This window comes from Spea bombifrons, chromosome 9, assembly GCF_027358695.1.
Source record: "Spea bombifrons isolate aSpeBom1 chromosome 9, aSpeBom1.2.pri, whole genome shotgun sequence".
NCBI lineage: Eukaryota > Metazoa > Chordata > Amphibia > Anura > Pelobatidae > Spea > Spea bombifrons.
The window spans coordinates 13690164-13716293 of record NC_071095.1 but is presented as its reverse complement, the minus strand read 5'-3'; the positions used below and the strand labels follow the sequence as shown (position 1 = coordinate 13716293).

The 26130-nt window shown below is 52.6% G+C and overlaps 4 protein-coding genes across 5 annotated transcripts; 1 reads left to right on the top strand and 3 right to left on the bottom strand.

Annotated features, from left to right (window-relative positions):
* Window positions 1–98: 98 nt before the first annotated feature.
* ABCD4 (ATP binding cassette subfamily D member 4) lies at window positions 99–10551 on the bottom strand. The gene is made up of 19 exons (XM_053475629.1): window positions 10471–10551; window positions 9051–9169; window positions 8788–8915; window positions 7701–7840; window positions 6708–6824; window positions 6503–6628; window positions 3885–3935; window positions 3521–3615; window positions 3117–3238; window positions 2856–2947; window positions 2571–2660; window positions 2289–2494; window positions 1997–2088; window positions 1631–1667; window positions 1476–1525; window positions 730–782; window positions 555–631; window positions 302–417; window positions 99–209 (listed from the first exon to the last, which is right to left on the bottom strand). Exons 1-19 carry the CDS (start codon window positions 10488–10490, stop codon window positions 144–146), a joined length of 1797 nt encoding a protein of 598 aa, XP_053331604.1. The 5' UTR covers window positions 10491–10551; the 3' UTR covers window positions 99–143.
* On the top strand, window positions 3651–19713 carry NPC2 (NPC intracellular cholesterol transporter 2). 2 transcript variants are annotated; one of them, XM_053475633.1, is made up of 5 exons: window positions 3651–3655; window positions 18392–18487; window positions 18563–18670; window positions 18885–19057; window positions 19428–19713. In XM_053475633.1, exons 2-5 carry the CDS (start codon window positions 18397–18399, stop codon window positions 19515–19517), a joined length of 462 nt encoding a protein of 153 aa, XP_053331608.1. In that variant the 5' UTR covers window positions 3651–3655; window positions 18392–18396; the 3' UTR covers window positions 19518–19713. The 2 variants fall into 2 exon arrangements, with proteins under 2 accessions (XP_053331608.1, XP_053331607.1); XM_053475632.1 differs by lacking the exon at window positions 3651–3655 and adding an exon at window positions 17997–18134.
* On the bottom strand, window positions 16073–18027 carry ISCA2 (iron-sulfur cluster assembly 2). The gene is made up of 4 exons (XM_053475634.1): window positions 17939–18027; window positions 17654–17744; window positions 17345–17460; window positions 16073–16457 (listed from the first exon to the last, which is right to left on the bottom strand). The coding sequence occupies exons 1-4, from the start codon at window positions 17983–17985 to the stop codon at window positions 16283–16285; spliced, it is 429 nt and encodes a 142-aa protein (XP_053331609.1). The 5' UTR covers window positions 17986–18027; the 3' UTR covers window positions 16073–16282.
* On the bottom strand, window positions 19637–26130 carry AREL1 (apoptosis resistant E3 ubiquitin protein ligase 1). The gene is made up of 19 exons (XM_053475627.1): window positions 26083–26130; window positions 25684–25849; window positions 24937–25163; window positions 24521–24758; window positions 24264–24427; window positions 23878–24049; window positions 23549–23766; window positions 22891–22968; window positions 22661–22802; window positions 22315–22436; window positions 22056–22131; window positions 21649–21758; window positions 21307–21486; window positions 21104–21229; window positions 20862–20991; window positions 20548–20606; window positions 20376–20465; window positions 20037–20212; window positions 19637–19952 (listed from the first exon to the last, which is right to left on the bottom strand). The coding sequence occupies exons 2-19, from the start codon at window positions 25697–25699 to the stop codon at window positions 19850–19852; spliced, it is 2427 nt and encodes an 808-aa protein (XP_053331602.1). The 5' UTR covers window positions 25700–25849; window positions 26083–26130; the 3' UTR covers window positions 19637–19849.

Here is a 26130-nt window from a genome sequence, read left to right as displayed (position 1 = left end):
CGTGCTGGAGAGGAAGCCCCCGGGACCGTGCTGGAGAGGAAGCCCCCGGGACCGTGCTGGAGAGGAAGCCCCCGGGACCGTGCTGGAGAGGAAGCCCCCGGGACCGTGCTGGAGAGGAAGGGCCGCGTCCTCCGTGGAATTCGTCACTTTTTCAGTCTCTTCAGGTCCCACTGACCGTTCAGCCCGATTCTCAGCTCCCAGTCGTGAAACTGCGGGATGCACATACATGATTCAGACGTGTATCACACACATGAAAGAGACGAGAGCCCAGCCCGTGCTTCCTCCCGTGTGCGGTCTGTACCTGGTAAAGGCTCCTCCGATGTCCCACGCTAATCAGGGTCATCCCCATCTGCTGGCAGCGGCGGTATAACTCAGTCTCCGCGTCCTCACCGAGAGCGCTGCTCGCCTCGTCCAGCACTGCCACGGAAACACAAGTACGGTGAACAGATGGGTTCTGCCGTCCGTCCACACGCCCCCCCCCTCCCCCATGCCTACGGACAGCCCCCGCCCACATGCGTCGCCCCCCCCCCCGTGCACACGTGCCCCCCCCTTACCTGCGTATTTTGGCTGCAGATAGAAGAGTCGGGAAAACCCCAAACGCTGCATCTCTCCGGGAGACAGAACCTCCGACCTGCGAACGGGACGGCAAACAGTGACACAACCCACGTGCGACCCGAGCACCGGCGCACGGCACGGCACACCGAGGCACAGGGCCCCTCACACACTCACCAGTTCCATTCCACCTTTTGGTCCAGTCCCCCAGTCCTGTTCACCAAAGAAGCCTGAAAAGAAAGCCTGTGATAAGGACGGGGCCACGGTGTGTGTGTGGGGGAGATGCAGTGTGTGTGGGGCGGCGCGGTGCACGTGAGGGGAGTGCAGTACGTGTGTGGGGGGGGGAGTGCAGTACATGTGTGTGTGTGTGGGGGGGAGTGCAGTACGTGTGGGGGGGGAGTGCAGTGCGTGTGTGTGTGGGGGGGTGCAGTGCGTGTGTGTGGGGGGGGAGTGCAGTGTGTGTGTGTGGGGGGGGAGTGCAGTGTGTGTGTATGGGGGGAGTGCAGTGCGTTGTGTGTGTGTGTGTGGAGGGGGGTGTAGTGTGCGTGTGTGTGTGGGGGGGAGAGTGCAGTGCGTGTGGGGGGGGAGTGCAGTGCGTGTGTGTGGGGGGGGAGTGCAGTGCGTGTGTGTGTGGGGGGGTGCAGTGCGTGTGTGTGGGGGGGGAGTGCAGTACATGTGTGTGTGTGTGGGGGGGAGTGCAGTACGTGTGGGGGGGGAGTGCAGTGCGTGTGTGTGGGGGGGGAGTGCAGTGCGTGTGTGTGTGGGGGGGTGCAGTGCGTGTGTGTGGGGGGGAGTGCAGTGCGTGTGTGTGGGGGGGGAGTGCAGTGCGTTGTGTGTGGAGGGGGGTGTAGTGTGCGTGTGTGTGTGGGGGGGAGAGTGCAGTGCGTGTGGGGGGTGGTGGCGCTCGGAGATTGCAACATTACCAGCCCAGCCATGTCCAGCGAACGCACGATTCGTTCGTCATCAACTCGTCCTATGAAAGGGGAGAGGTCAAAGGTCACAGAACCGGGGGGTCACTGACGTGTGAGGTGCGGGGAACAAACGTGTTTCAATAAAGATGATAAGTAAGAGATCTCACCAGCTTCGGGGTAAATATCCTTCAAGGGGTAAATGACCTGAAAATAGAAATATTACATACATACATAAACATGTTATGAGCACTGCACACACACAGAGACACGCGCGCACCGCACACACACAGAGACACGCGTGCACTGCACACAGAGACATGTGTGCCTCGCAGACACACAGAGACACAGGCATTGTACGGGGTGCAGGTTGTGTATATCGGGGTGTAGTGTGGGGGTGGGGCACAGGTGTCTGCGTATAAGGTTATACAGTACAGTCGGGGGCCGTGTATATGTTATATATATATATATATATATATGTTATATAACGCTGTGCTGGGTCCGTGGCGGCTTCGTGTCACGTGGATGCAGCTCACCTGCTCCCTTAAGCTTCCATCGCTCAGGAAAGGCTTTTGGGGGAGAAATAACACGCCACGGGGTCCAAACGGCGCGTGAACAAACACATGACCTGAAGAAGAAGAAGAGCACGGGCGCATAAAACACGTTTAAGGGCAACGAGGTACGAGGCGTTCCCCCTCCCCCCCCCTGTATTCCACGATCACATCCCACGCGGAGGCCACGGACCCGCCACCAAGTCATCTGACACCGAAGAGGCCGGCACAGAACATGCATTCACTGCTGCCAGCATGCCACACGCGTGACGCGCACCTCGCTTGCTTTTCCATAAACCGGCCAGGACACGCAGGATGGAGGACTTGCCGCTGCCCGTGTCGCCTGTGATTAGAAGGCTACTCCCGTCACACACGGCCACGTTCAGGTCTCGCACAAGGGTGCAATCAAAATCCGGAGTTGCTATGGTTACATTTTCCATGACAAACACGGGGTCAGCCGGCGGCGCATGCTCCTCCGGGGCTCTGCAACGGCAACAAACGTGGTCACAAACATTCACGAGGGCCCAAAGGGACCCCCGGACTCTCCGTGTGCACTCACGTGGCGCTGTCCTCGTACGGGAACGTGGCGTCCTCGGGTACGCTGTGTGCCTGAGCGAGGCCGGACATCACCTCCTGCAGCTCGCCTATCCTGCGACACAAAATACCCCACGGGGCATTAGAAGCTGCCCTGCACCACTGCAGCTGCACACCATTCACAGCCTCGCGTGACACACAGACCTCGCGGATGTGCCCCCGGTGCTGTGCGTGTAACTCACCACATCACGCAACATACCTGCGCGTGTAACCCGCCACGTCGCACAACCCATCACGTCATGCAACGTACCTGTGCGTGTAACCCGCCACGTCGCACAATGTACTCGACAGGTCAATGATTTGACTGAAACAGCTGATCAGGTAAATGGACACGAAGGCGTTCTGAAACAGAGAGGGGGCTGCGTCAGCTGGTACCCCAGACAGTGCACCACCTACCAGGGGAGGAGGAAATGCAGCACCTGCTCCCCCCAACCTACAGTAAGGAATGGGGGGGGGCTGTGGCATCTGGTGCATCTCCCACCGGGGCAGGAGGGAATGGGGGGGTTCTCACCTTGCTGATCAGTTCGCTGAGCTCGGCCGCACTCAGGTCTCCGTAGACGCCGGTGAAGATGGGAACCGCGATGACCACGTAACTCAGGATCCCACCCAGATAATCAAAGGTGTTGGTTCCAACTGCCAGGGACAGCACACGTGAGGAGGGCCACATTCCTGACCCTTGGCCACATTCCTGACCCTTGGCCACCTCCACCCCACCCCTCTTCTGTCCCTGGAATTTGCCCCTCTTATCACTACAAAAAGAAAACCTAAACCCCCTCCCCCGGTGACTCCCCCCAGTAACAGGCTTCCCCCCCCAACACTAACCCCCCCCCCCCCGCGCGCAGAACGCCCGCTATCTCTCCCCAGACAGCGCACCCGGCACTCACACTCACCCTCCCCGTTTGCCCCAGTACTCACGATACACCCAGAACTCCAGGTACATCAGCTGCTTCTGGGTGAGGATGAGAGTCTGCAGCCTGCGGTCGGTTCTCGAGTGTTCCACGTCTCCTGCCCTAAACACGGAACCGGCCCGTCAATCAGTGAGAGAACCGGCCCTCGTCCGACGCCAAACAATTCTTCTATTTCATTACCGGCTCTTACTACCGGTTCTGTTATGTCATTACCGGCTCTTGTTACCGGTTCTGTTATGTCATTACCGGCTCTTGTTACCGGTTCTGTTATGTCATTACCGGCTCTTGTTACCGGTTCTGTTATGTCATTACCGGCTCTTGTTACCGGTTCGGTTATTCACATAATATTCCCCTCTAAAAGCTGCACGCACCTGGCAAACGCGGCGGCCTCTGCATTCACACGGACCTGCACATGCTTGAACCTGCATAATACATGACATATATGAACAAGCAACTCAACATACAGCCCAACCGAACAGAAACACGCAACATACAGCCCAACCGAACAGAAACACGCAACATACATCCCAACCGAACAGAAACACGCAACATACATCACAACTAGGGCTGCAACTAACGATTATTTTAATAATCGATTAATCGGCCGATTATTTTTTCGATTAATCGATTAATCGGATAAAAAAAAACAATATGCAAATTTTTCGTTTATTTAAAAGAATTTAATGAACTGGATGTTAAAAAACAACTTAAAATTTACATTAACATTCTTATTTTGTTATGATGTAATAAAAAACAATATTTTCAAAGTACAAGAACCCAAACACAATATTTATGAAACAAAATAACCCCAAACATTCTGAAAAGAGGTGGACTATTACTGTTCAAGAAACTTTGCCCCAGCACTTTGCACTTTGCACCCAGCACTTTGCACCCAGCACTTTGCACCCAGCCCTGGCACTTTGCACCCAGCACTTTGCACCCAGCACTTTGCCCCAGCCCTGGCACTTTGCATCCAGCACTTTGCACCCAGCATTCAGCACTTTGCACTTTGCACCCAGCCCTGGCACTTTGCACCCAGCACTTTGCACCCAGCCCTGGCACTTTGCACCCAGCACTTTGCACCCAGCCCTGGCACTTTGCACCCAGCACTTTGCACTGTGCCCCTGCACCCAGTCTCTAACTCTGCCCTGCACCCAGCCCTGCCCCCACATTCTGCCCTGCCCCCACACTCACACTCTGCCCTGCACCCACTCTGCTCTGCACCCACACTCACACCCTGCCCTGCATCCCCACCCCCACTCTGCCCTGCACCCAGTCTCCCACTCTGCTCTGCACCCACACTCACACCCTGCATCCCCACCCCCACTCTGCCCTGCACCCAGTCTCCTGCCCTGCACCCCCCACCCCCACTCTGCCCTGCACCCCCACCCCCACTCTGCCCTGCACCCCCACCCCCACTCTGCCCTGCACCCACACTCACGAACCGCTCTGTGCGAATGGAGCCACTCGCACAGAGCGAACCGCTCTGTGCGAATGGAGCCACTCGCACAGAGCGAACCGCTCTGTGCGAGTGGAGCCACTCGCACAGAGCGAACCGCTCTGTGCGAGTGGCTCCATTCGCACAGAGCGATTCGCTCTGTGCGAGTGGCTCTGTGCGATCCGTGCACATAGACATGAAGAATACTTACCTCCGGAACGCGTCACATCCGTCACGTAGCTAGAAGGCGGAGACTGCAGAGCGTGTAGCAGAAGCGGGGAACGCTCGCGGAGGTAAGTAAAAGGAGCCGAGTGCTCCAACAACGAATTGATCACTCGATTAATCGATAACGGAAATCGTTATCGATGATTTCCGTTATCGATTATTATCGATTTTATCGATTCGTTGTTTCAGCTCTAATCACAACCGAACAGAAACACGCGACATACAGCCCAACCGAACAGAAACACGCGACATACAGCCCAACCGAACAGAAACACGCGACATACAGCCCAACCGAACAGAAACACGCGACATACAGCCCAACCGAACAGAAACACGCGACATACAGCCCAACCGAACAGAAACACGCGACATACAGCCCAACCGAACAGAAGCACGCGACATACAGCCCAACCGAACAGAAACACGCAACATACAGCCCAACCGAACAGAAGCACGCGACATACAGCCCAACCGAACAGAAACACACAACATACAGCCCAACCGAACAGAAACACGCGACATACAGCCCAACCGAACAGAAGCACGCGACATACAGCCCAACCGAACAGAAGCACGCGACATAAAGCCCAGCCGAACAGAAACACGCGACATACAGCCCAACCGAACAGAAACACGCGACATACAGCCCAACCGAACAGAAACACGCGACATACAGCCCAACCGAACAGAAACACGCGACATACAGCCCAGCCGAACAGAAACACTCGACATACAGCCCAACCGAACAGAAGCACGCGACATACAGCCCAGCCGAACAGAAACACGCGACATACAGCCCAACCGAACAGAAACACGCGACATACAGCCCAGCCGAACAGAAGCACGCGACATACAACCCAACCGAACAGAAGCACGCGACATACAGCCCAGCCGAACAGAAACACGCGACATACAGCCCAGCCGAACAGAAACACGCGACATACAGCCCAACCGAACAGAAACACCCAACATACAGCCCAACCGAACAGAAAAACACAACATACAGCCCAACTGAACAGAAACACGCGACATACAGCCCAACCGAACAGAAACACGCGACATACAGCCCAACCGAACAGAAACACGCGTCATACAACCCAGCCGAACAGAAACACGCGACATACAGCCCAGCCGAACAGAAACACGCAACATACAGCCCAACCGAACAGAAACACGCGTCATACAACCCAGCCGAACAGAAACACGCGACATACAGCCCAGCCGAACAGAAACACGCAACATACAGCCCAACCGAACAGAAAAACGCAACATACACCCCAACCGAACAGAAACACGCAACATACAGAAAGACGCAGCGGAACTCACCGGAAGTCGCCCTCCAGCTTCTCCTGCTGAACCAGTTTGGGGATAACGGGACTCATCAGAACTTTATTCAGAACCGACCCGACCACGAAGTACCCGAACACAGAGACGGGTCCGACCCACCCGGTGCTGCAGGCATGAAGAGGAACAGGTGTGTGCGGAGCGTGCACACGCAGGATCTTTGTGTTTTCCACACGCGTGGCCTTACCTGAGCGCGCACTGGTAGGAGTAATACCCCAGCGTGAAGGGCGTTATCAGAATCTTACTGGCAAAGGAACCCAGATCCCGGCAGAGCCGCTCCACGTCCTGAGTCATGCGCTGGTCCCTGCGGCACACACATGGTTAATACCCCCGCTCCAGGGGCAACTAGAGAGCATTCCCAGCCACCCAAATACCCCCGGGGCAACAAGAGAGCATTCCCAGCCACCCAAATACCCCTGGGGCAACAAGAGAGCATTCCCAGCCACCCAAATACCCCCGGGCAACAAGAGAGCATTCCCAGCCACCCAAATACCCCCGGGGCAACAAGAGAGCATTCCCAGCCACCCAAATACCCCCGGGGCAACAAGAGAGCATTCCCAGCCACCCAAATACCCCCTGGGGCAACAAGAGAGCATTCCCAGCCACCCAAATACCCCCTGGGGCAACAAGAGAGCATTCCCAGCCACCCAAATACCCTCAGGGGCAACTAGAGAGCATTCCCAGCCACCCAAATACCCCCGGGGCAACAAGAAAGCATTCCCAGCCACCCAAATACCCCCAGGGCAACAAGAGAGCATTCCCAGCCACCCAAATACCCCCAGGGCAACAAGAGAGCATTCTCAGCCACCCAAATACCCCTGGGGCAACAAGAGAGCATTCCCAGCCACCCAAATACCCTCAGGGGCAACTAGAAAGCATTCCCAGCCACTCAAATACCCCTGGGGCAACAAGAGAGCATTGCCAGCCACCCAAATACCCTCAGGGGCAACTAGAGAGCATTCCCAGCCACCCAAATACCACTGGGACAACAAGAGAGCATTCCTAGCCACCCAAATACCCCCGGGGCAACAAAAGAGCATTCCCACCCACCCAAATACTCTCAGGGGCAACTAGAGAGCATTCCCAGCCACCCACATACCCCCGGGGCAACAAGAGAGCATTGCCAACCATTCCAATATGCCCCAGGGCAACTACATAAGAAAACACGGGGGGCACTTACGGGTTGTCGATGTGCGGGTGCTGCGCGCTCAGCGTGTAATACACCTGCTTGTTAAAGTACAGGCCGTGCAGATACTCCGTCAGATCCCGGCGACAGCTCACATAGACAAGCTTACCGACATACTGCTCGGCACTGCGCAGCTGCGGAGAGAACACGTTACTGACATACTGCTCGGCACTGCACAGCTGCGGAGAGAACACGTTACCCACATACTACTCGGCACTGCACAGCTACAGAGAACACGTTACTGACATACTGCTCGGCACTGCTCAGCTACAGAGAACACGTTACTGACATACTGCTCGGCACTGCTCAGCTACAGAGAGAACACATTACTGATATACTGCTCTGCACTGCGCAGCTGCGGAGAGAACACGTTACCCACATACTACTCGGCACTGCGCAGCTACAGAGAACACGTTACTGACATACTGCTCGGCACTGCACAGCTACGGGAGAACATGTTACTGATATACCGCTCGGCACTGCGCAGCTGCGGAGAGAACACGTTACTGACATACTGCTCGGCACTGCGCGGCTATGAAGAGAACACGTTACGGACATACTGCTCGGCACTGCGCGGCTACGGGAGAACACGTTACTGACATACTGCTCGGCACTGCGCAGCTACGAAGAGAACACGTTACTGACATACTGCTCGGCACTGCGCAGCTACGGAAAGAACATGTTACTGACATACCATTCGGCACTGCGCAGCTACGAAGAGAACACGTTACTGACATACCACTCGGCACTGCGCAGCTACAGAGAGAACACGTTACCCACATACTGCTCAGCGCTGCGCACGTTACCCACATACCGCTCGGCGCTGCGCACGTTACCCACATACCGCTCGGCGCTGCGCACGTTACCCACATACTGCTCGGCGCTGCGCACGTTACCCACATACTGCTCGGCGCTGCGCACGTTACCCACATATCGCTCGGCGCTGCGCACGTTACCCGCATACCACTCGGCGCTGCGCACGTTACCCGCATACTGCTCGGCGCTGCGCACGTTACCCGCATACCACTCGGCGCTGCGCACGTTACCCGCATACTGCTCGGCGCTGCGCCAGGACACGCACCAGGGATATGAGAAGGATGAGAACGAGGGAGACGACGGCGAGGTCCCGGAAGCCGCGCAGGTCTCTGTCCGCCAGCGTCCCGTAGAACTGACTGGGCAGAACCCCCACCTGATAGACCAGCAGCTGCCCTGCAAGAGAGAAGAAACGTGGCTCATCCACTGATTCACACGGAGTATACTCGGCACTGCGAAATCTACTTTATCATTTAAAAAACAATAACACAACAAGCCCTGATTGGCTGCGTCTGCCATTAAAGGGTTAACCTGTGAGGGCCACGGCCAGCAGGGTGACGAACATCAGGGAGTTGGGAGACGTCCACCGGGGCAGAAGTACGGCCTGGAGCTTCACGAACCTGCGCAGGAACACCCCGTCCAGACTGGGCCTGTAGGGAGACTGTAAGGGTTAATACCATGCCACATGAAATGGGGTCTCCTAATACCCCCTACCCCCACAGCATTGCCCCTGTAATGCCCCCACAATTCCCCTCACTGTCCCCTACTCCCCTTAGCATTACCCCTCTAATACCCCCTACCACCCCTCAGCATTGCCCCTCTAATTCCCCCTACTACCCCTCAGCATTGCCCCTCTAATTCCCCCTACTAGCCCTCAGCATTGCCCCTCTAACACCCCCTACTAGCCCTCAGCATTGCCCCCTAATACCCCCTACTAGCCCTCAGCATTGCCCCTCTAATACCCCCTACTAGCCCTCAGCATTGCCCCTCTAATACCCCCTACTAGCCCTCAGCATTGCCCCTCTAATACCCCTCAGCATTGCCCCTCTAATTCCCCCTACTACCCCTCAGCATTGCCCCTCTAATTCCCCCTACTACCCCTCAGCATTGCCCCTCTAACACCCCCTACTAGCCCTCAGCATTGCCCCTCTAATACCCCCTACTAGCCCTCAGCATTGCCCCTCTAATACCCCCTACTAGCCCTCAGCAATGCCCCTCTAATACCCCTCAGCATTGCCCCTCTAATACCCCCTACTAGCCCTCAGCATTGCCCCTCTAATACCCCTCAGCATTGCCCCTCTAATACCCCCTACTAGCCCTCAGCATTGCCCCTCAAATTCCCCCTAATAGCCCTCAGCATTGCCCCCTAATAGCCCTCAGCATTGCCCCTCTAATTCCCCCTACTAGCCCTCAGCATTGCCCCCTAATACCCCCTACTAGCCCTCAGCATTGCCCCTCTAATACCGCCTACTAGCCCTCAGCATTGTCCCTAATACCCCTTACTAGCCCTCAGCATTGCCCCTCTAATACCCCCTACTACCCCTCAGCATTGCTCCTCTAATACCCTCTACTACCCCTCAGCATTGCCCCTCTAATTCCCCCTACTACCCCTCAGCATTGCTCCTCTAATACCCTCTACTACCCCTCAGCATTGCCCCTCTAATTCCCCCTACTACCCCTCAGCATTGCCCCTCTAATTCCCCCTACTACCCCTCAGCATTGCCCCTCTAATTCCCCCTGCTAGCCCTCAGCATTGCCCCCTAATACCCCCTACTACCCCTAAGCATTGCCCCTCTAATAACCCCTACTACCCCTCAGCATTGCCCCTCTAATTCCCCCCTACTAGCCCTCAGCATTGCCCCCTAATACCCCCTACTACACCTCAGCATTGCCCCTCTAATTCCCCCCTACTAGCCCTCAGCATTGCCCCTCTAACACCCCGAGTTCTTACCGTTCACCCTTTGCACTCATCTTGTTTTTCCAAAGTCCGCTCGGGATTGACTTGTAGTAGAAGTTCCGGCGATAAACACTAGAGCCGCAAATCTGTCGCCGAGTCCAGAAGGAGCGGCCATTGCATCGGTTGGTAACGACCTGGATCCAGTGTACGGGACAGCAATGTTTTCCTGTCACTGACTTCCTGAACATGTGGCACGGGCTGTATCCAGTAATATAACCCCCAGCCCTGTATCCAGTAATATAACCCCCCCAGCGCTGTATACAGTAATATAACCCCCAGCGCTGTATCCAGTAATATAACCCCCAGCCCTGTATACAGTAATATAACCCCCCAGCGCTGGATACAGTAATATAACCCCCAGCGCTGTATACAGTAATATAACCCCCAGCGCTGTATACAGTAATATAACCCCCAGCGCTGTATACAGTAATAACCCCCAGCGCTGTATACAGTAATATAACCCCCCAGCGCTGTATACAGTAATATAACCCCCCAGCGCTGTATACAGTAATATAACCCCCCAGCGCTGTATCCAGTAATATAACCCCCAGCCCTGTATCCAGTAATATAACCCCCAGCACTGTATACAGTAATATAACCCCCCAGCACTGTATACAGTAATATAACCCCCAGCGCTGTATACAGTAATATAACCCCCAGCGCTGTATACAGTAATATAACCCCCCAGCGCTGTATACAGTAATATAACCCCCCAGCGCTGTATACAGTAATATAACCCCCGCAGCCCTGTATACAGTAATATAACCCCCAACACTGTATACAGTAATATAACCCCCAACACTGTATACAGTAACATAACCCCCAGCGCTGTATACAGTAATATAACCCCCCAGCCCTGTATACAGTAATATAACCCCCCAGCGCTGTATCCAGTAATATAACCCCCAGCCCTGTATACAGTAATATAACACTCAGCGCTGTATACAGTTATATAACCCCCCAGCGCTGTATACAGTAATATAACCCCCCAGCACTGTATACAGTAATATAACCCCCAGCGCTGTATACAGTAATATAACCCCCCAGCACTGTATACAGTAATATAACCCCCAGCGCTGTATACAGTAATATAACCCCCAGCGCTGTATACAGTAATATAACCCCCCAGCACTGTATACAGTAATATACCCCCCAGCACTGTATGCAGTAATATAACCCCCCAGCACTGTATACAGTAATATAACCCCTGTCAGATATTTTATGCTAGAAAACATGTATTCTATATATTCTGTATTTACATGAGCACAAAATGGAGTCAGAGCCATTTTATTTTATTTAATCAGGTAGTGATTATTTCTTTTTGTCCTTGTTCCCTCTATAATTGAGAACAAAGGAGTATTCATGTATAATGATGTTTCAGCGTATATATGATCCAATTAATGTTATCTTCCATGAGAAAGTTAAGGAGTAGACACTGCATATCCTTAGGAATGTAAATTGGAATGGGGATAAGACCACCAAAACCTAATTTACTACCTAGGAGGCAACATCTGGAGATATGGGTGACTACAAAGACCTGATTTACTATCTAGGAGGTAACATCTAAAGATAAGGGTGACCATGACTGAATTCCTAACACATATGTAATGGTCTTAAGTTATTTCTTAGACCAGAGCGTCTCTCGCTGGTAAATTAAGAAATTACAAGGATGTAAAAATGAGTGGAAGTCCTCAGTAGCGTACCTAGCGGGGGGCGGGGGGGGCGGTCCGCACCGGGTGCCGCTCATCAGGGGGTGCCAACTTGCCGGCACCCCTCCAGAGACGGACAGTAATGTCCGCCGCTGGAGGAGCAGGCTTGCAAGGGAGCGGTATCGGAGGTCTTTAACAGACCACCGGCTCCCTTGAGTGATTTTAAGCCGGTTCAAGGATCTCCCTTGAACCCGGCTTAAAATCACTCAAGGGAGCCGGAGGTCTGTTAAAGACCTCCGATACCGCTCCCTTGCGATCCGCGCGGCAACAGCTGTTGTGCGCCGGGGTTTGTTGTTCGATCCCGGCGCACAACACTGAAGCCGCGCCCACCGCTGTCCGTGCCCTCTGACCCGGAAGAAGATAGAGAAGACAGAAGAACTGAAGAAGAGGAGCGAAGAGAAGGAAAAGGAGCTGTAAGGAGAAAAGAGGAAAGGTAGGAAAGCATACAGTGAGAGTGGATTGGTGTATGTGTGTGGATTGGTGTATGTGTGTGGATTGGTATGTGTGTGGATTGGTATGTATGTGTGTGGATTGGTATGTATGTGTGTGGATTGGTGTATGTGTGTGGATTGGTGTATGTGTGTGGATTGGTGTATGTGTGTGGATTGGTATGTGTGTGGATTAGTATATGTGTGGATTGCTGTATGTGTGTGGATTGGTGTATGTGTGTGGATTGGTATGTGTGTGGATTGGTGTATGTGTGTGGATTGGTGTATGTGTGTGGATTGGTGTATGTGTGTGGATTGGTGTATGTGTGTGGATTGGTGTGTGTGTGGATTGGTGTATGTGTGTGGATTGGTGTATGTGTGTGGATTGGTGTATGTGTGGATTGGTGTATGTGTGTGGATTGGTGTATGTGTGTGGATTGGTGTATGTGTGTGGATTAGTATATGTGTGGATTGCTGTATGTGTGTGGATTGGTGTATGTGTGTGGATTGGTGTATGTGTGTGGATTGGTGTATGTGTGTGGATTGGTGTATGTGTGTGGATTGGTGTATGTGTGTGGATTGGTGTATGTGTGTGGATTGGTGTGTGTGTGGATTGGTGTATGTGTGTGTGTGGATTGGTGTATGTGTGTGGATTGGTATATGTGTGTGGATTGGTATGTGTGTGGATTAGTATATGTGTGGATTGCTATGTGTGTGTGGATTGGTATGTGTGTGGATTGGTATATGTGTGTGGATTGGTATATATGTGTGGATTGGTATGTGTGTGTGGATTGGTATGTGTGTGGATTGGTATGTGTGTGGATTGGTGTATGTGTGTGGATTGGTGTATGTGTGTGGATTGGTATGTGTTTGTGGATTGGTATGTGTTTGTGGATTGGTATGTGTTTGTGGATTGGTATGTGTTTGTGGTTTGGTATATGTGTGTGGATTGGTATATGTGTGGATTGGTATATATGTGTGGATTGGTATGTGTGTGTGGATTGGTATGTGTGTGTGGATTGGTATGTGTGTGGATTGGTATGTGTGTGGATTGGTGTATGTGTGTGGATTGGTGTATGTGTGTGGATTGGTATGTGTTTGTGGATTGGTGTATGTGTGTGGATTGGTATGTGTGTGGATTGGTATGCGTGTGGATTGGTAAGTGTGTGAGAGTGGTGGGTGTTATGCTGTACCATTTCCAATGTATTTTTCATTATATAATTATGCTCTAAAGTACATCATAACTCCCATCACTCTATACTGTTCTATACAGTGGCAGAGCTGGGAGACAGAGGCCTTGCACCCCCACCGCAGGACTCCTGAAAGGTAAGTGAACTTCAAAGAGGGAGAGGGTAGATAGTTAGGAGGGGTAGATAGGGAGAAGGGTGTGAGAAGGGGTAGATAGGGCAGAAGGGAGTGAGAAGGGGTAGATAGGGCAGAAGGGAGCGAGAAGGGGTAGATAGGGCAATCATACTGCTATCATGCCAAGTCTGCGAGTGCCTCCTGGAATCTGAGTATGCCTGGGCATGATAGGAATGTGATTGCTGTTAACAATTATATGTATATATATATATATATACATATATATATATATATATATATATATAGTTATTTAATTGTTTTGTTCTATTTTGGTGTGTTACTTACTTTAAATAAAAGTGTTAGATTTTTTTTTGGTGTGTGTGGGGGGGTCATATTCAGTTTCGGCCAGGTAGTTTTAAAGTGTGGGGGGGGGGGTGCCACATACAGGATCCGCCCCGGGTGCCAAATACTCTAGGTACGCCCCTGGAAGTCCTAATTATAATGGGTAAAACCCACCGTTATGATTGGATAATTCCAATCAAGAGGTGGAGGCTATGATAATAAGCTCTGTCTTTAAAAGCTTATGTCTTTAATAATTTAGGGGCGCACCTTAAAAGGGACTAACCTAAAAGGACTCACCTTAAAAACTCACCTTAAAGGCTCACCTGAAAAACGCACCCTGAAGACAGACCCTGACGGACTCATTTCATTTAATTTACCCCAAAGAATTGGAATCTCAAGATCCTGGCACCATAATCTTACTCTTAGAATTACTTTGAGTCCCAACCTATATAACTTTTAGTAAGTTATATTTCTTTCCACTTAATTTCTTGCCACTGAACCTGGATTAACTTCTACAAGGACCAGTTGGACCACAGCAACAAGTGGTGGTAAATATAATGGTTTTATTATTCTGAATAGAGGTGAATTTTGTCTTCTTCGTATAGAATTCCCTGTTTCTGGGAAGTACTATATTGCATTATTGTATATGACGGCTTGTGAGACTGCAGCTTATAACCCGTGATAATAATAATGAAAAGGTATTTTTACCTGTAGATGAAGTTTGACATTATTTGCATCTATTAGGAATTTCACTAAACACTCTTAGACATTATTAAATTATTTGTAATTGTCATATTAGTTAAACTAATATAATAGAGTTAGTGATCTTTTTATTACTGCCCTGATTATCATTTTTGGTTGCTGAGTGGGATGGAAATTAATTGTGTGTTAGACTCATAAAGTATTAATTCATATTGATAACTTTCTATAATATACCGTATTTGGATATACTGCAATTTGACATGTTTAAGAACTTTGTATTTTGTATTCTGCACTGTGTGACTTATATATAGATTTTATAAATTGTATTCACAATAAATAATATTTTTGATTGATTATCTTCGTGATATATATCTAATTTGAATTATAATTTTCGGCGATCTGAAAGGATTTAGGATCGGAGATAAAATATAGGGTATCTCCTTAAGTTAGTATTGTGGATGTGGTACTACAATATTTGGTAGCGTCGCTATTTTGCGTGTGTGATAAAATATTGGTTTTACCGATTTTGTCTCATTAATATCCCTAACACCCCAGAGCTGTATACAGTAATATAGCCCCCAGCGCTGTATCCAGTAATATAACCCCCAGGGCTGTATCCAGTAATATAACCCCCCAGCGCTGTATACAGTAATATAACCCCCAGCGCTGTATACAGTAATATAACCCCCAGGGCTGTATCCAGTAATATAACCCCCAGGGCTGTATCCAGTAATATAACCCCCAGGGCTGTATACAGTAATATAACCCCCAGCGCTGTATACAGTAATATAACCCCCAGCGCTGTATACAGTAATATAACCCCCAGCGCTGTATACAGTAATATAACCCCCAGCGCTGTATACAGTAATATAACCCCCAGCGCTGTATACAGTAATATAACCCCCAGCACTGTATACAGTAATATAACCCCCAGCGCTGTATACAGTAATATAACCCCCAGCGCTGTATACAGTAATATAACCCCCCAGCGCTGTATACAGCATTCTATTGTTCCCCACAGGCAGTATGATATGGAGTCGGGGTGTCTAGTAGATCACAGAGCGGGAATGCTGCCTGAAAACAATTATAGGGCAAAAAAAGAAAACAACAGACTATTTCTGAAAATGTCTATTTAATGGGATTCTGGGAATAAACTCCTCTTTAAACGACACGAAGCCCTCACCCGGTGTAATCCCGTCACAGCATTCAGCACGGAGACCGTCGAGGCCAGAGAAATACAAACCAGGTCCGGACCTCAAACTTCTCTTTATTTACACACAGCTGTGCGGCCCCTCGGCCCCTCGCCTTCCAAGCAGCAGTCTCTCACAATTTGACCGAGAAGGAGGCCCCACACGAGCACCCCTGGGCCGCCTGCGGGTTGTGAGCCAGCTGGAAGGAGCTGCGGATCAGCTCTGTGCAATACTCCACGGTGCTGCCTTTCACCAGCTGCAGGCTCTGCGCGTCCACCACGACACGGGCGCCGTTATCACCAAACACCCTGCATGGGGGACACAGACATCAGTCACCGGCCCGCGTGCCCCTCACAGCGGAATCCCACCGCCCCGCGTGCCCCTCACAGCGGAATCCCACCGCCCCGCGTGCCCCTCACAGCGGAATCCCACCGCCCGCGTGCCCCTCACAGCGGAATCCCACCGCCCCGCGTGCCCCTCACAGCGGAATCCCACCGCCCCGCGTGCCCCTCACAGCGACCAAATGTCCAGGATTGCCTGGGACAGTCCTGCAATCAGACTATGCGTTGGTGAAGGAGGTCTCGGCCAATCAGGAGATATATATATAATATAAATGTATTTATGTGTATGTGACGGTGTGTATATGTGAATTAGCGTGTATGTGATATATAAATGTGTATGTGACGGTGTGTATATGTGAATCAGTGTGTATGTGATATATATATAATATATAATGTATTTATGTGTATGTGACGGTGTGTATATGTGAATCAGTGTGTATGTGATATATATATAATATATAATGTATTTATGTGTATGTGACGGTGTGTATATGTGAATCAGTGTGTATGTGTGTGATATATATATAATATGTAATGTATTTATGTGTATGTGACGGTGTGTATATGTGAATCAGTGTATGTGATATATATATATATATATATATATAATATATAATGTATTTATGTGTATGTGATGGTGTGTATATGTGAATCAGTGTGTATGTGATATATATATCACATACACACTGTAATATATAATGTATTTATGTGTGATATATAGATATAGATATATATATATATATACGCTTGTGTGGGATTTCATCCGCTTCACACAAAACGTGATCACGCTATTGCTCGTGTGTATGTGTGTGGCCCGCGTGGACATGTAGTTCGCTCCCATAACCTGCCATCACCTGTCCTCCTCCGTCATCTCCGTGTCCAGAGAGAATTTGTACTGAAACCCAGAGCAGCCGCCGCTCTCCACCTGCAGGCGCAGAAACTCCGAGTCCCGGGTGAGCTCTCGCAGCCTCTGAAAAGAGGGAAACTGGTATGTTAACACATGGAACATCTCACGACATGTGTGGGGGCAGGGAATCGTCTCCCAGCAGAAGCGGCATAGGTTAATACAGCCGCTCTGCCAGCCAGCGGATCAGGGTCTCCATCTCATGATTCCGGGGGCACCGAGTGGACGATAAGGGTGCCGCTTTCAGCAGGTAACGCACCTTCACGCAGCTGTCCGCCAGGTGGATCTCTCCCTCCGGACGTCTTCCAGAAAAATGCCGGAGGAACAAATCCGGGGCGAGTCTGACGGCCCTGAGGAGACAGAGGTTATAACGCTACAGGCGGGTGTATGTATGACGGGGGACGCGAGATTGGGGAGGTTACGCAGGTCATGGGACGGCGGGGGGGGGGCGCGATTTATATGCCTACATAGGGTATACATCGCGGTCAGTATGGACCCGGAAGTACGGGACAGTAAGTGCTTCACGTGACAGGAAATCTCTTACCGCCGCCCCGGTCCTGTCATTACCAGGAGAGTGCGCGTTGCCGCCATGTTACCATAACCCCACCCACTGGATTGCTATTGGCTCCTCAACAAGTCCCCACCCATCAGTCGAGCTGCCAATCTAAACACGTCAGAAACCGGAAATCACAAGACTCGGGAGAGGAAGAGAAAGCAACAGAAGACGGAGAGAGAAACGGGTACAACACCGGGTACAGGAGAGGCGGAATAGAAGGAAGGGTGAGGGATACACCCCACTAACTCTTCCTCCTTCTAGCACTATACACCCAGACCCCCTCCTCACCGTTCGGTGGTCTCTGTCGCCTCCACCCCCCCCTCCTCTCCCGTTCGGTGGTCTCTGTCGCCACCGGCCCTCTCCCGTTCGGTGGTCTCCCCCCCCCCTCTCCCGTTCGGTGGTCTCTGTTGCACTCTCTGAACCCGTCTTTCTGTGTTTCAGGTGAAATGGCTTTGACTCTGTTGGCTGTCTTGGTGGCCGTTGCTGCTTGTGCCCTGCCCGGGGCTATCGCCGAGCCGTTGGTGTACAAGGACTGCGGTAAGTGTGGGCGTTGGGGGCTTGCGGTGGTGGGGGGTGCAGACCGCGCTCTTATGTTTCGTGTCGTTGGCGCAGGTTGTGTGAAAGGGACGCTGGTCACCGTGGATGTATCTCCGTGCCCCAAGCAGCCGTGCCCACTGGTGAAAGGCGAAACGTACACCGTCAACGTGACCTTCACGAGCAGTAAGATTCCCCGCCGTTCCTCCTCTCCTCGTCCTCCTCTCCTCGTCCTCCTCTCCCTGCCGTCCCTCCTCTCCTCGTCCTCCTCTCCTCTCCCCGCCGTCCCTCCTCTCCTCGTCCTCCTCTCCTCTCCCCGCCGTCCCTCCTTTCCTCGTCCTCCTCTCCCTGCCGTCCCTCCTCTCCCTGGAGTTACTCACTTCCCGCTTGCTTTTTGCAGAAGAAGACAGCACGAATCTGACGGCCGTGGTCTACGGCATCCTGCTCAAGGTTCCGGTTCCGTTCCAGATTCCGGAGCCGGACGGCTGTAAAAGTGGGATCTCGTGCCCAATAAAGAGCGGCCAGACTTACACCTACCTCACCAAACTGCCCATCAAGAAGTCCTACCCCAGCGTAAGTCTCTGGCTTTATCGGAATATCGCTTTAAGGTTGGCCGGTGGGGGCGCAGGATCAGGGTAACCTTTTATTTGTGTGTGTGTGTGTGTGTGTGTGTGTGTGGTTAGGCTCATGTTCGCAGACCTTCCCTGTATGGTAGAACGCTTCCAGCTGCACCCATGTACCCCAAAATAAATGCCTCTTGGGGTAGTTTTCTATCTTGACACTGTAGTGACCGCCTCCCCTGGGAATAGAGCTTCAGAGCAATGCGAGGGGGTAGGCGTCCTGTTTTACCGCGTCGACGCGGCCCCTTACCTGCATAAACCCCTGGGTCGCAGAGAAGCGGGTCGTTCTGGTTTCCATGCCAACGTGTTTTGCTTGTTTGCAGCTGAAGCTGGTTGTTCGCTGGATGCTGCAGGATGACAATAACCAGAGCTTGTTCTGCTGGGACATCCCGGTGCAGATCACGGACGGCTGAGATTAGTAGGGATGAAGCAATGGTTTCCCGGCCAGTCGCTCTCGCCTGCTCCTCTGACTGCCGTGCAGTTCTAACGCTCGCCTTTTCTGATAATTAATAACATTTCCAGGAAGCGCTCGTTGTTTTTTTTTTTTTTTTTAATGTGTTTTAATAAAATCTCGATTAACATGTCTAAGCCAATAAAGAATCAACTAACGTTCCAGTGCTGTGTCCGTAACGTGTCTCTCACGGGGTTAATCGAATGCCTGGCCAGAGCCGTTGGGAAAACAAACGTTGCCTCCACGCCTTCTACCCCAACCCGTTAAGCCGCCTGAGGGCAGAGTGCGCTGGGGCTAGATCATCCCGAAGCCCTCGCAGCCCTCGCTGATGGCCAGCTTCAGCATCTTGTGCATCTCGTCGTAGGAGTCGTAACTGGGCAGGCAGAGCTGGTTAAAGCTGCAGGGGTGAGAGGGGATTATTAGCAGCGGCGCCAGCGAGCGGGACACAGGCCGGCACTCTGCAGCCGCAGGTGCTCCTTACCAAGTGTGGGCCGTGGGCAGCGTGCCGTGGGCTGGTGAGCCGATGATCTGGAAGCTGGGGCACAGGGCGGAAAAGCCCCCCGGGGGCAGCTGAGAAGAGCCGGTGGTGAACTGCAGGAGACGGGCTAGTTCCTCCTGAGTCAGACTGGAGACGACAGCCCAGAACCAATTCATCACCTGCAGGAGACGACACGGAACAAATGCGTGAGGATACCGGCAACGGGACGGGCGGGAGAGACCCCCGAGGGTTAGACTGCAACCCCCCCCACCCCTACAAGCAGCAGCTCCGGGACCAGGCAAGCGTCACACGAAGAAAGGAGCGAGACGCGGAAATCCTCACCTTTTCCCGGAAGTGCCACGAGCCGCCAATAACCACAGCATGCGCCTGAAAATCCTGCACGGCGATGTGGCCCGTGCCGCACATAAGGAGCTGAGGAAAGGACAGAACAGATAAACCACAACGGCCACCGCCCCCCCCCCACTCCCCGAAGTGCCCTCCAGACAGCACTCACCTCCAGTTCATTCTCATCGAAAATACTCAGGAGATTCTCGGGAACCAACTCCGTCAGTCCTGCAGAGAGAAGACGGCGTATTATCACAGGTGTACGGGGCAAGCGGGTCTGGACCATCACCACATGCAACAACCACGGGGCAGAATAATCAGCGTCTCCGTGAGAACGAGGAGAAAAAGAGCTTCGCGCCACCGAATAACCCCGATGAAGAGCATCGTTTAACCTCGATCGGCCGCCGTGGCCGCGCTCTGCACCCACCGCCGCTCCAAGGGCAAGGGGTAAAACGGGACCGGTTCGCGGCTGCCCTCGCTCACCCTTCAGGAAATGCTCGACCTCCTCTCGCACTTGGTTGCAGAGCCGATGCTGAGCGAGAAGATTCAGGTAATAAATCTTATTCTCGTTGGTTACAGGGACCTGGGAGCCCCCTGGGATCAACTCGACCACCTGCAACAGGGTAACTGGGGTCAGATGAAGCATTGTGGGAGGCACTAGAACAGGGTAATGGGAAGGACTGGGTCCAATGGGGCAAGCGGAAGAATGAGTAAAAAACACTCGCCTTCTCCAGATGCCCCCCACGGCCGTATTTCTCTTCTGCAAAAACCAGGTCGGTGTCGGAGACGTCATGTGACAGAAGGTAAAGGACCTTGGACTGGAAATACTCCGGCTCGTCCGTCTCGAAGTACTAGAGGAAAAAGGAAAGCGGGTGACGGCAGACAGAAAACACAGGCAGCAGCGGAACCGCACCGCCGCTCGCTGTACCTTATAGTGCATGCGCAGTCCGATGATCTGTGCCAGGAAGGAGCGAGTGAATCTGGCTCTCACCAACTGCTGGTATCCTCCCCCGAGGGACGACTCAAACAAACATTTGCCCACGAGCCGTCCTGCAAACTCGTACAGCTTCACACGTACCCCGGGGGGGCGACACGGGTTTGGGTGAACCTGGAGCCAACAGACACTTCTATCAAATACATTTACACAGAAGGAGCAGAGAATGGTGCCAGCCAGGTGCGCCGGTTATTGTTCATGTGCAGTCCTTCTATTGTTACGGCATCTGCTGGCATCATTGAAATAAAATGCAGTCGGTAAAAGGAGGTCACTTACTAGGCCCTGGTTAGTGTCACAGAAACGAGTGAAGAGCTGGTTGTTTGTATCAAACAAAGCCTTGCAAACCAATTCAAACCATTCCCTGCGCGGCCCTCCCCAGTCCAGAGCTGCAGGAAAACAGCAACAAAAAAACGTCACCGACAGCCCAGCCCGAGCGCGGCGTCACCGAGAGCGCAGCCCGAGAGCGCGGCGTCACCGAGAGCGCAGCCCGAGAGCGCGGCGTCACCGAGAGCGCAGCCCGAGAGCGCGGCGTCACCGAGAGCGCGGCGTCACCGAGAGCGCGGCGTCACCGAGAGCCCAGCCCGAGAGGCCGGCGTCACCGAGAGCGCAACCCGAGAGAGCGGCATCACCGAGAGAGCAGCGTCACCGAGAGCCCAATATGCTGGAATTTGCAGTTTTCTTACCTTCCTCATCCTGAAAAATGACTTCAAAGTTTTTGCTCCAGTCGGAGGCAGAGAAATTCCGCGTTGCTCGGAAAGACTGGGAAAGAAAGAAGGAGGAAGGAAGTGTGAATCGTGGGCATAAAGTGATCAGGCCCCCGGCTCACACTCACTAGCAGGGCATCCCGGCCCACGCTCAGAGATACTCACACTCACTAGCAGGGCCCCAGGCTCACGCTCACAGATACTCACTAGCAGGGCATCATTGCTCCCGGATACTCACACTCTCCAGCAGCGAGTTCCTGTTCACTCTCAGTGTGATTTTCCCCCGGTTCTTCTTGCAGTGAAGAAGTCGGAGCTCTCTCTGGAAGAAGAGGACTTTGTCCTGGAATGTCTCAGATCCACCTGGAAAAGTTACACAAAGAATCCGATTCCACCACTTCCTGACCCACGTCCGCTCGCCCGGCCCCCTGGACTCATTCCCACCGCTGCAGGACGCTCTCCTTAAGCACAACCGCCCCCTTCAGAAAAAGGTTTGTGATTAGAACCCCAATCTCCACTCCTAGACACCCCCAGCTTCTACCCCACCCTAATCTACTCGAGCGCAAACCCAACGGGATCCTCTTTACCAATATTAAGGTGCAGGAAGCGGATGAAGGTGGCAGCCATGATGTTCCTGTCCCTGCAGCTGATCGCTATTGGAGGCTGAAGTCCGTCATCCACCTGCAGGGACAATAATCCATGCAGGGGGTCTGGGGGCAGGTACAGGAACTGAACGATAAAGAAAGGCCCGTTAAACTCCAGTGGGAGCTAGAGTTTCGCACGCAGAGGGCGAACGATTCACGAGGAAGAGACTCACCTTGGTCCCCGGACAAACTCTGAAGGTGAAAAGCCGCCAAGGAATTATCCGCAAGTAGAATTCTTTCACAGACAGTTGCTGCAGAGAGCGAGACGGGGATGAGAGAGAAAACATCCACCGCACACCGATAATCTGCTCACCCAGCCCCTGGACTCCCGATGCACACCCTTAGGCCGTACCCACACCAGTACTCTATACGCGCTCGTGTATTTGCCCCGTCTGATTCTCTGCATTGTTTTGGAGTATTTTTCACATGGATCCAGCCAAAAGCATTTTGTAGGTTGTAAGAAATGTACAGAGGCCATCGGAGAATTGAAGGTGCCGAGTAATCTGGTGTGAAAGAGTTATTCCGCCCCAGCAAGCCCAATCGGTATTACGGTCTGGTGCTTGAAGACCTTGATAGGCAGGCAGACCAGATCCAAATAGCAACAGACCAATAACAACGCCCCACCTATCCAGACCGGCAAGTCCCGCGGTTAGACGGCTTCTATACGGAGAGGGATTAGGTTTTGGTTGAAGATACAATAACTTTCAGTGTATAAAATATCCAATTACGCAGAAAATCGGACGGGATAAATACTTTCAGACACTAGCATACAGACATACCCAACGCAAGCCTAAAGCTCCCCCCCAGGATAAACCTGAAAAACCCACCAACCTTGGGGGAAATGTAGAAATAGACTTTTTTGGGTTTCTTCACCCTTTCGAGGGCAGGTGCGTTGGAGGAAAGCGCAGACTCATCGCTCTGGCTCGGGGAGGACGGTCTCTGGTGCGCCGGTAAGCTCGTGGGGCTTGAAGTTGGGTACAGATAACCTTCAAAAAACACCCCCACCCCGGATCGCGACACGTTGTCATCCACAGCTGCCTTCTCGCCGTCTAACAGAAATACAGGAGGAACATCACTGGGAGCGAGTGGTGGCGCCGGAGGATGGGGTGAGTGGGCAGCGATACTGGGTAATGTATGGGGGGGGCGGGGTACTTGCTCACCGCTCAGGACAATGATATTAAAGTGCCCGTTGCTTATCAGCTGTCCGTGGTATCGTAGAGCTGCCTGGAAGCAGCCGGTCTGGTGCAGCGTCAGGTGGAGGAGAACGCGGTTCTGTCGGCCATTACACAGAGAGATCTGGCTGCAGCCATCGGCCATGCCCACAACACCGAGCTACAGGGGCGAGATAAGGACACAACACATTCACGCCTATTTACTGACTAATAACCCTTCAGTATTAAGGGCACTGAACGGTTCACACGAAGGTTAGACGAGTCTTGTTACCTGCAACCAGTGCCTGGACAGGGGAGGCTATCCTCAGTCAGGGCCCGGGCAGCCGTGAGGGAGGCTTCCCTACAACCAGGGCCCAGGGCAGACGTTTGCTCACCTCACTCAGAGTCAGGGTGTAGCTCTCAGGATCTCTTAAGCCGTCACTGGTGGGATTGCTGTACTGGTCGCACGGTGCGATCTGTAGCGTGTGCTGCTCTCCGCATGTTAGAACCAAGGTGGAGAAATGCGACAAAATCTGGGTTTTTGCTGGTACTATCACACCTAAACAGAACCAAACGATCAGATGGACCCCGAACGGTAACGCGGCCTCCACTCATTTCCTCCACTCACTCCCTCCCTCACTCACTCACTCACCAGGCTGGAAGACCTTGTAGTACGGACTGAGCCCCACACCGAGTCCCCCAATGCTGATGCTGATCTGGTATCGCCCCGACCTCCGTACAGTGAAAGAGGCTTTCACCACGTTCCTCGGAGGATCAGGTAGGATTTCTAGAGTGACGGGAACCTCCAAAGTGAATTCTGTGTGCGTGATCCGCACCCGTAGAGTCACCGTGCTGCCGAGAGGGAACGGGTGGCCGTTCCTGTAGAACAACTAGCAAAGAGAAAGGGATACAAACGGCGGACGTGTCGAGGATGGACAAGGGAAGAGCAGACGGGGTAAGAGGGGTAACAGGGGCGTCTGACAAGGCCGAACCAAAGTGAAAGAAAAAAGAAAGGGGTAGAAAACGAGAAACAGAGAAGGCGACAGACGGCGTGTATGAAACGCTTACATGTATGCGGAAGGCCATGGACTGTCCCACTTCACACGGTTCCTTCCAGTCCCAGGACACGTGGCAGGCCCGCGGCTCCAAGTACTTCCCCCGAACATAGTTGTAAATGGTTCTCTCTGGTCCACGCTCTCGGCCCTCATGGTGCCAGAAAGTGAGAACTCGTGAACTGAGCTCACACAGGAACTTAATGGTGATGAGAAATACACACATGAAGCCCGTTACAGCGCCTGCGAGGGGAGAAAGCACACGCTGCCTCACACAGCTCCTGGATGGACAGTCACGGACGGACGGGCAGGCAGGCAGGCAGTGACGGACAGACAGGGACGGACGGGCAGACAGGGATTACACCGGAGCTCGTTAGATCCCCGACGAGTAGATGATCTCTCACATAGCAGCCTTTGCCTAATTTAATAAAGTTACTGGGAAGACTTTCCCTGTTTTTGGGGGTTTTTTTTTAGGGACGAGAAGAACAAAAGGGGGTAATCTTAACACTAAGAGACGGATTACGGCGCAAACGAAAAGCCCCGATATCCCCTTCCTGGGGCAAGCCTGCAAAGTACCCGTGACGAGTCTTTGGGGTCAATTCACTAAAAGGGACAGCTTGTTGATTTCAATATACATTATACAGGGCCAGCTGAGCGCTTCTCACTCGAGAAACCTGCAGTATAGTGAATCGAGAGAGTAAAAGCAGCGCTCTCCTGCCAAGTCTCCATTTAGTGAATAAACCCCTGCCGCTGCGAGTCTCACCGATAACGTAAAGCATTAGGGCCCGGAACGAGGCGTGACGCTCATCTCACAGCGTCGCGTCTCTGTCATCTTCTGATAAGCCAGATCTCCGGCTCCTACCGCCAGCCCTGGGAGCGCCAAACGGATTCATTCAGTTGGGGCCGCCATCTTTACGACTCAAGAGATCCTGCCAGACGACAAAGTCACATTTAGACAGACACGTAAAGCACCCTCGCCTCACCTGCTGGAGATGACTTCTAACCCCCCTCCTGCCCCACAAACAGACTGCCCGCCTCATCAATGCCCCATGGCAGAAGCTTTTACCCCTATACATAGGGTAGCTCAGGCCTCCCAACATGCCCTACTTCACACCCCAACTGTCACCCCAGCCCCTACTCTGCCCTTCCTTCCTCTCTTCACCTCACTCCATTCTCCGGCTTCCTGTTTGGGTCCTCTCGTCACGTGACC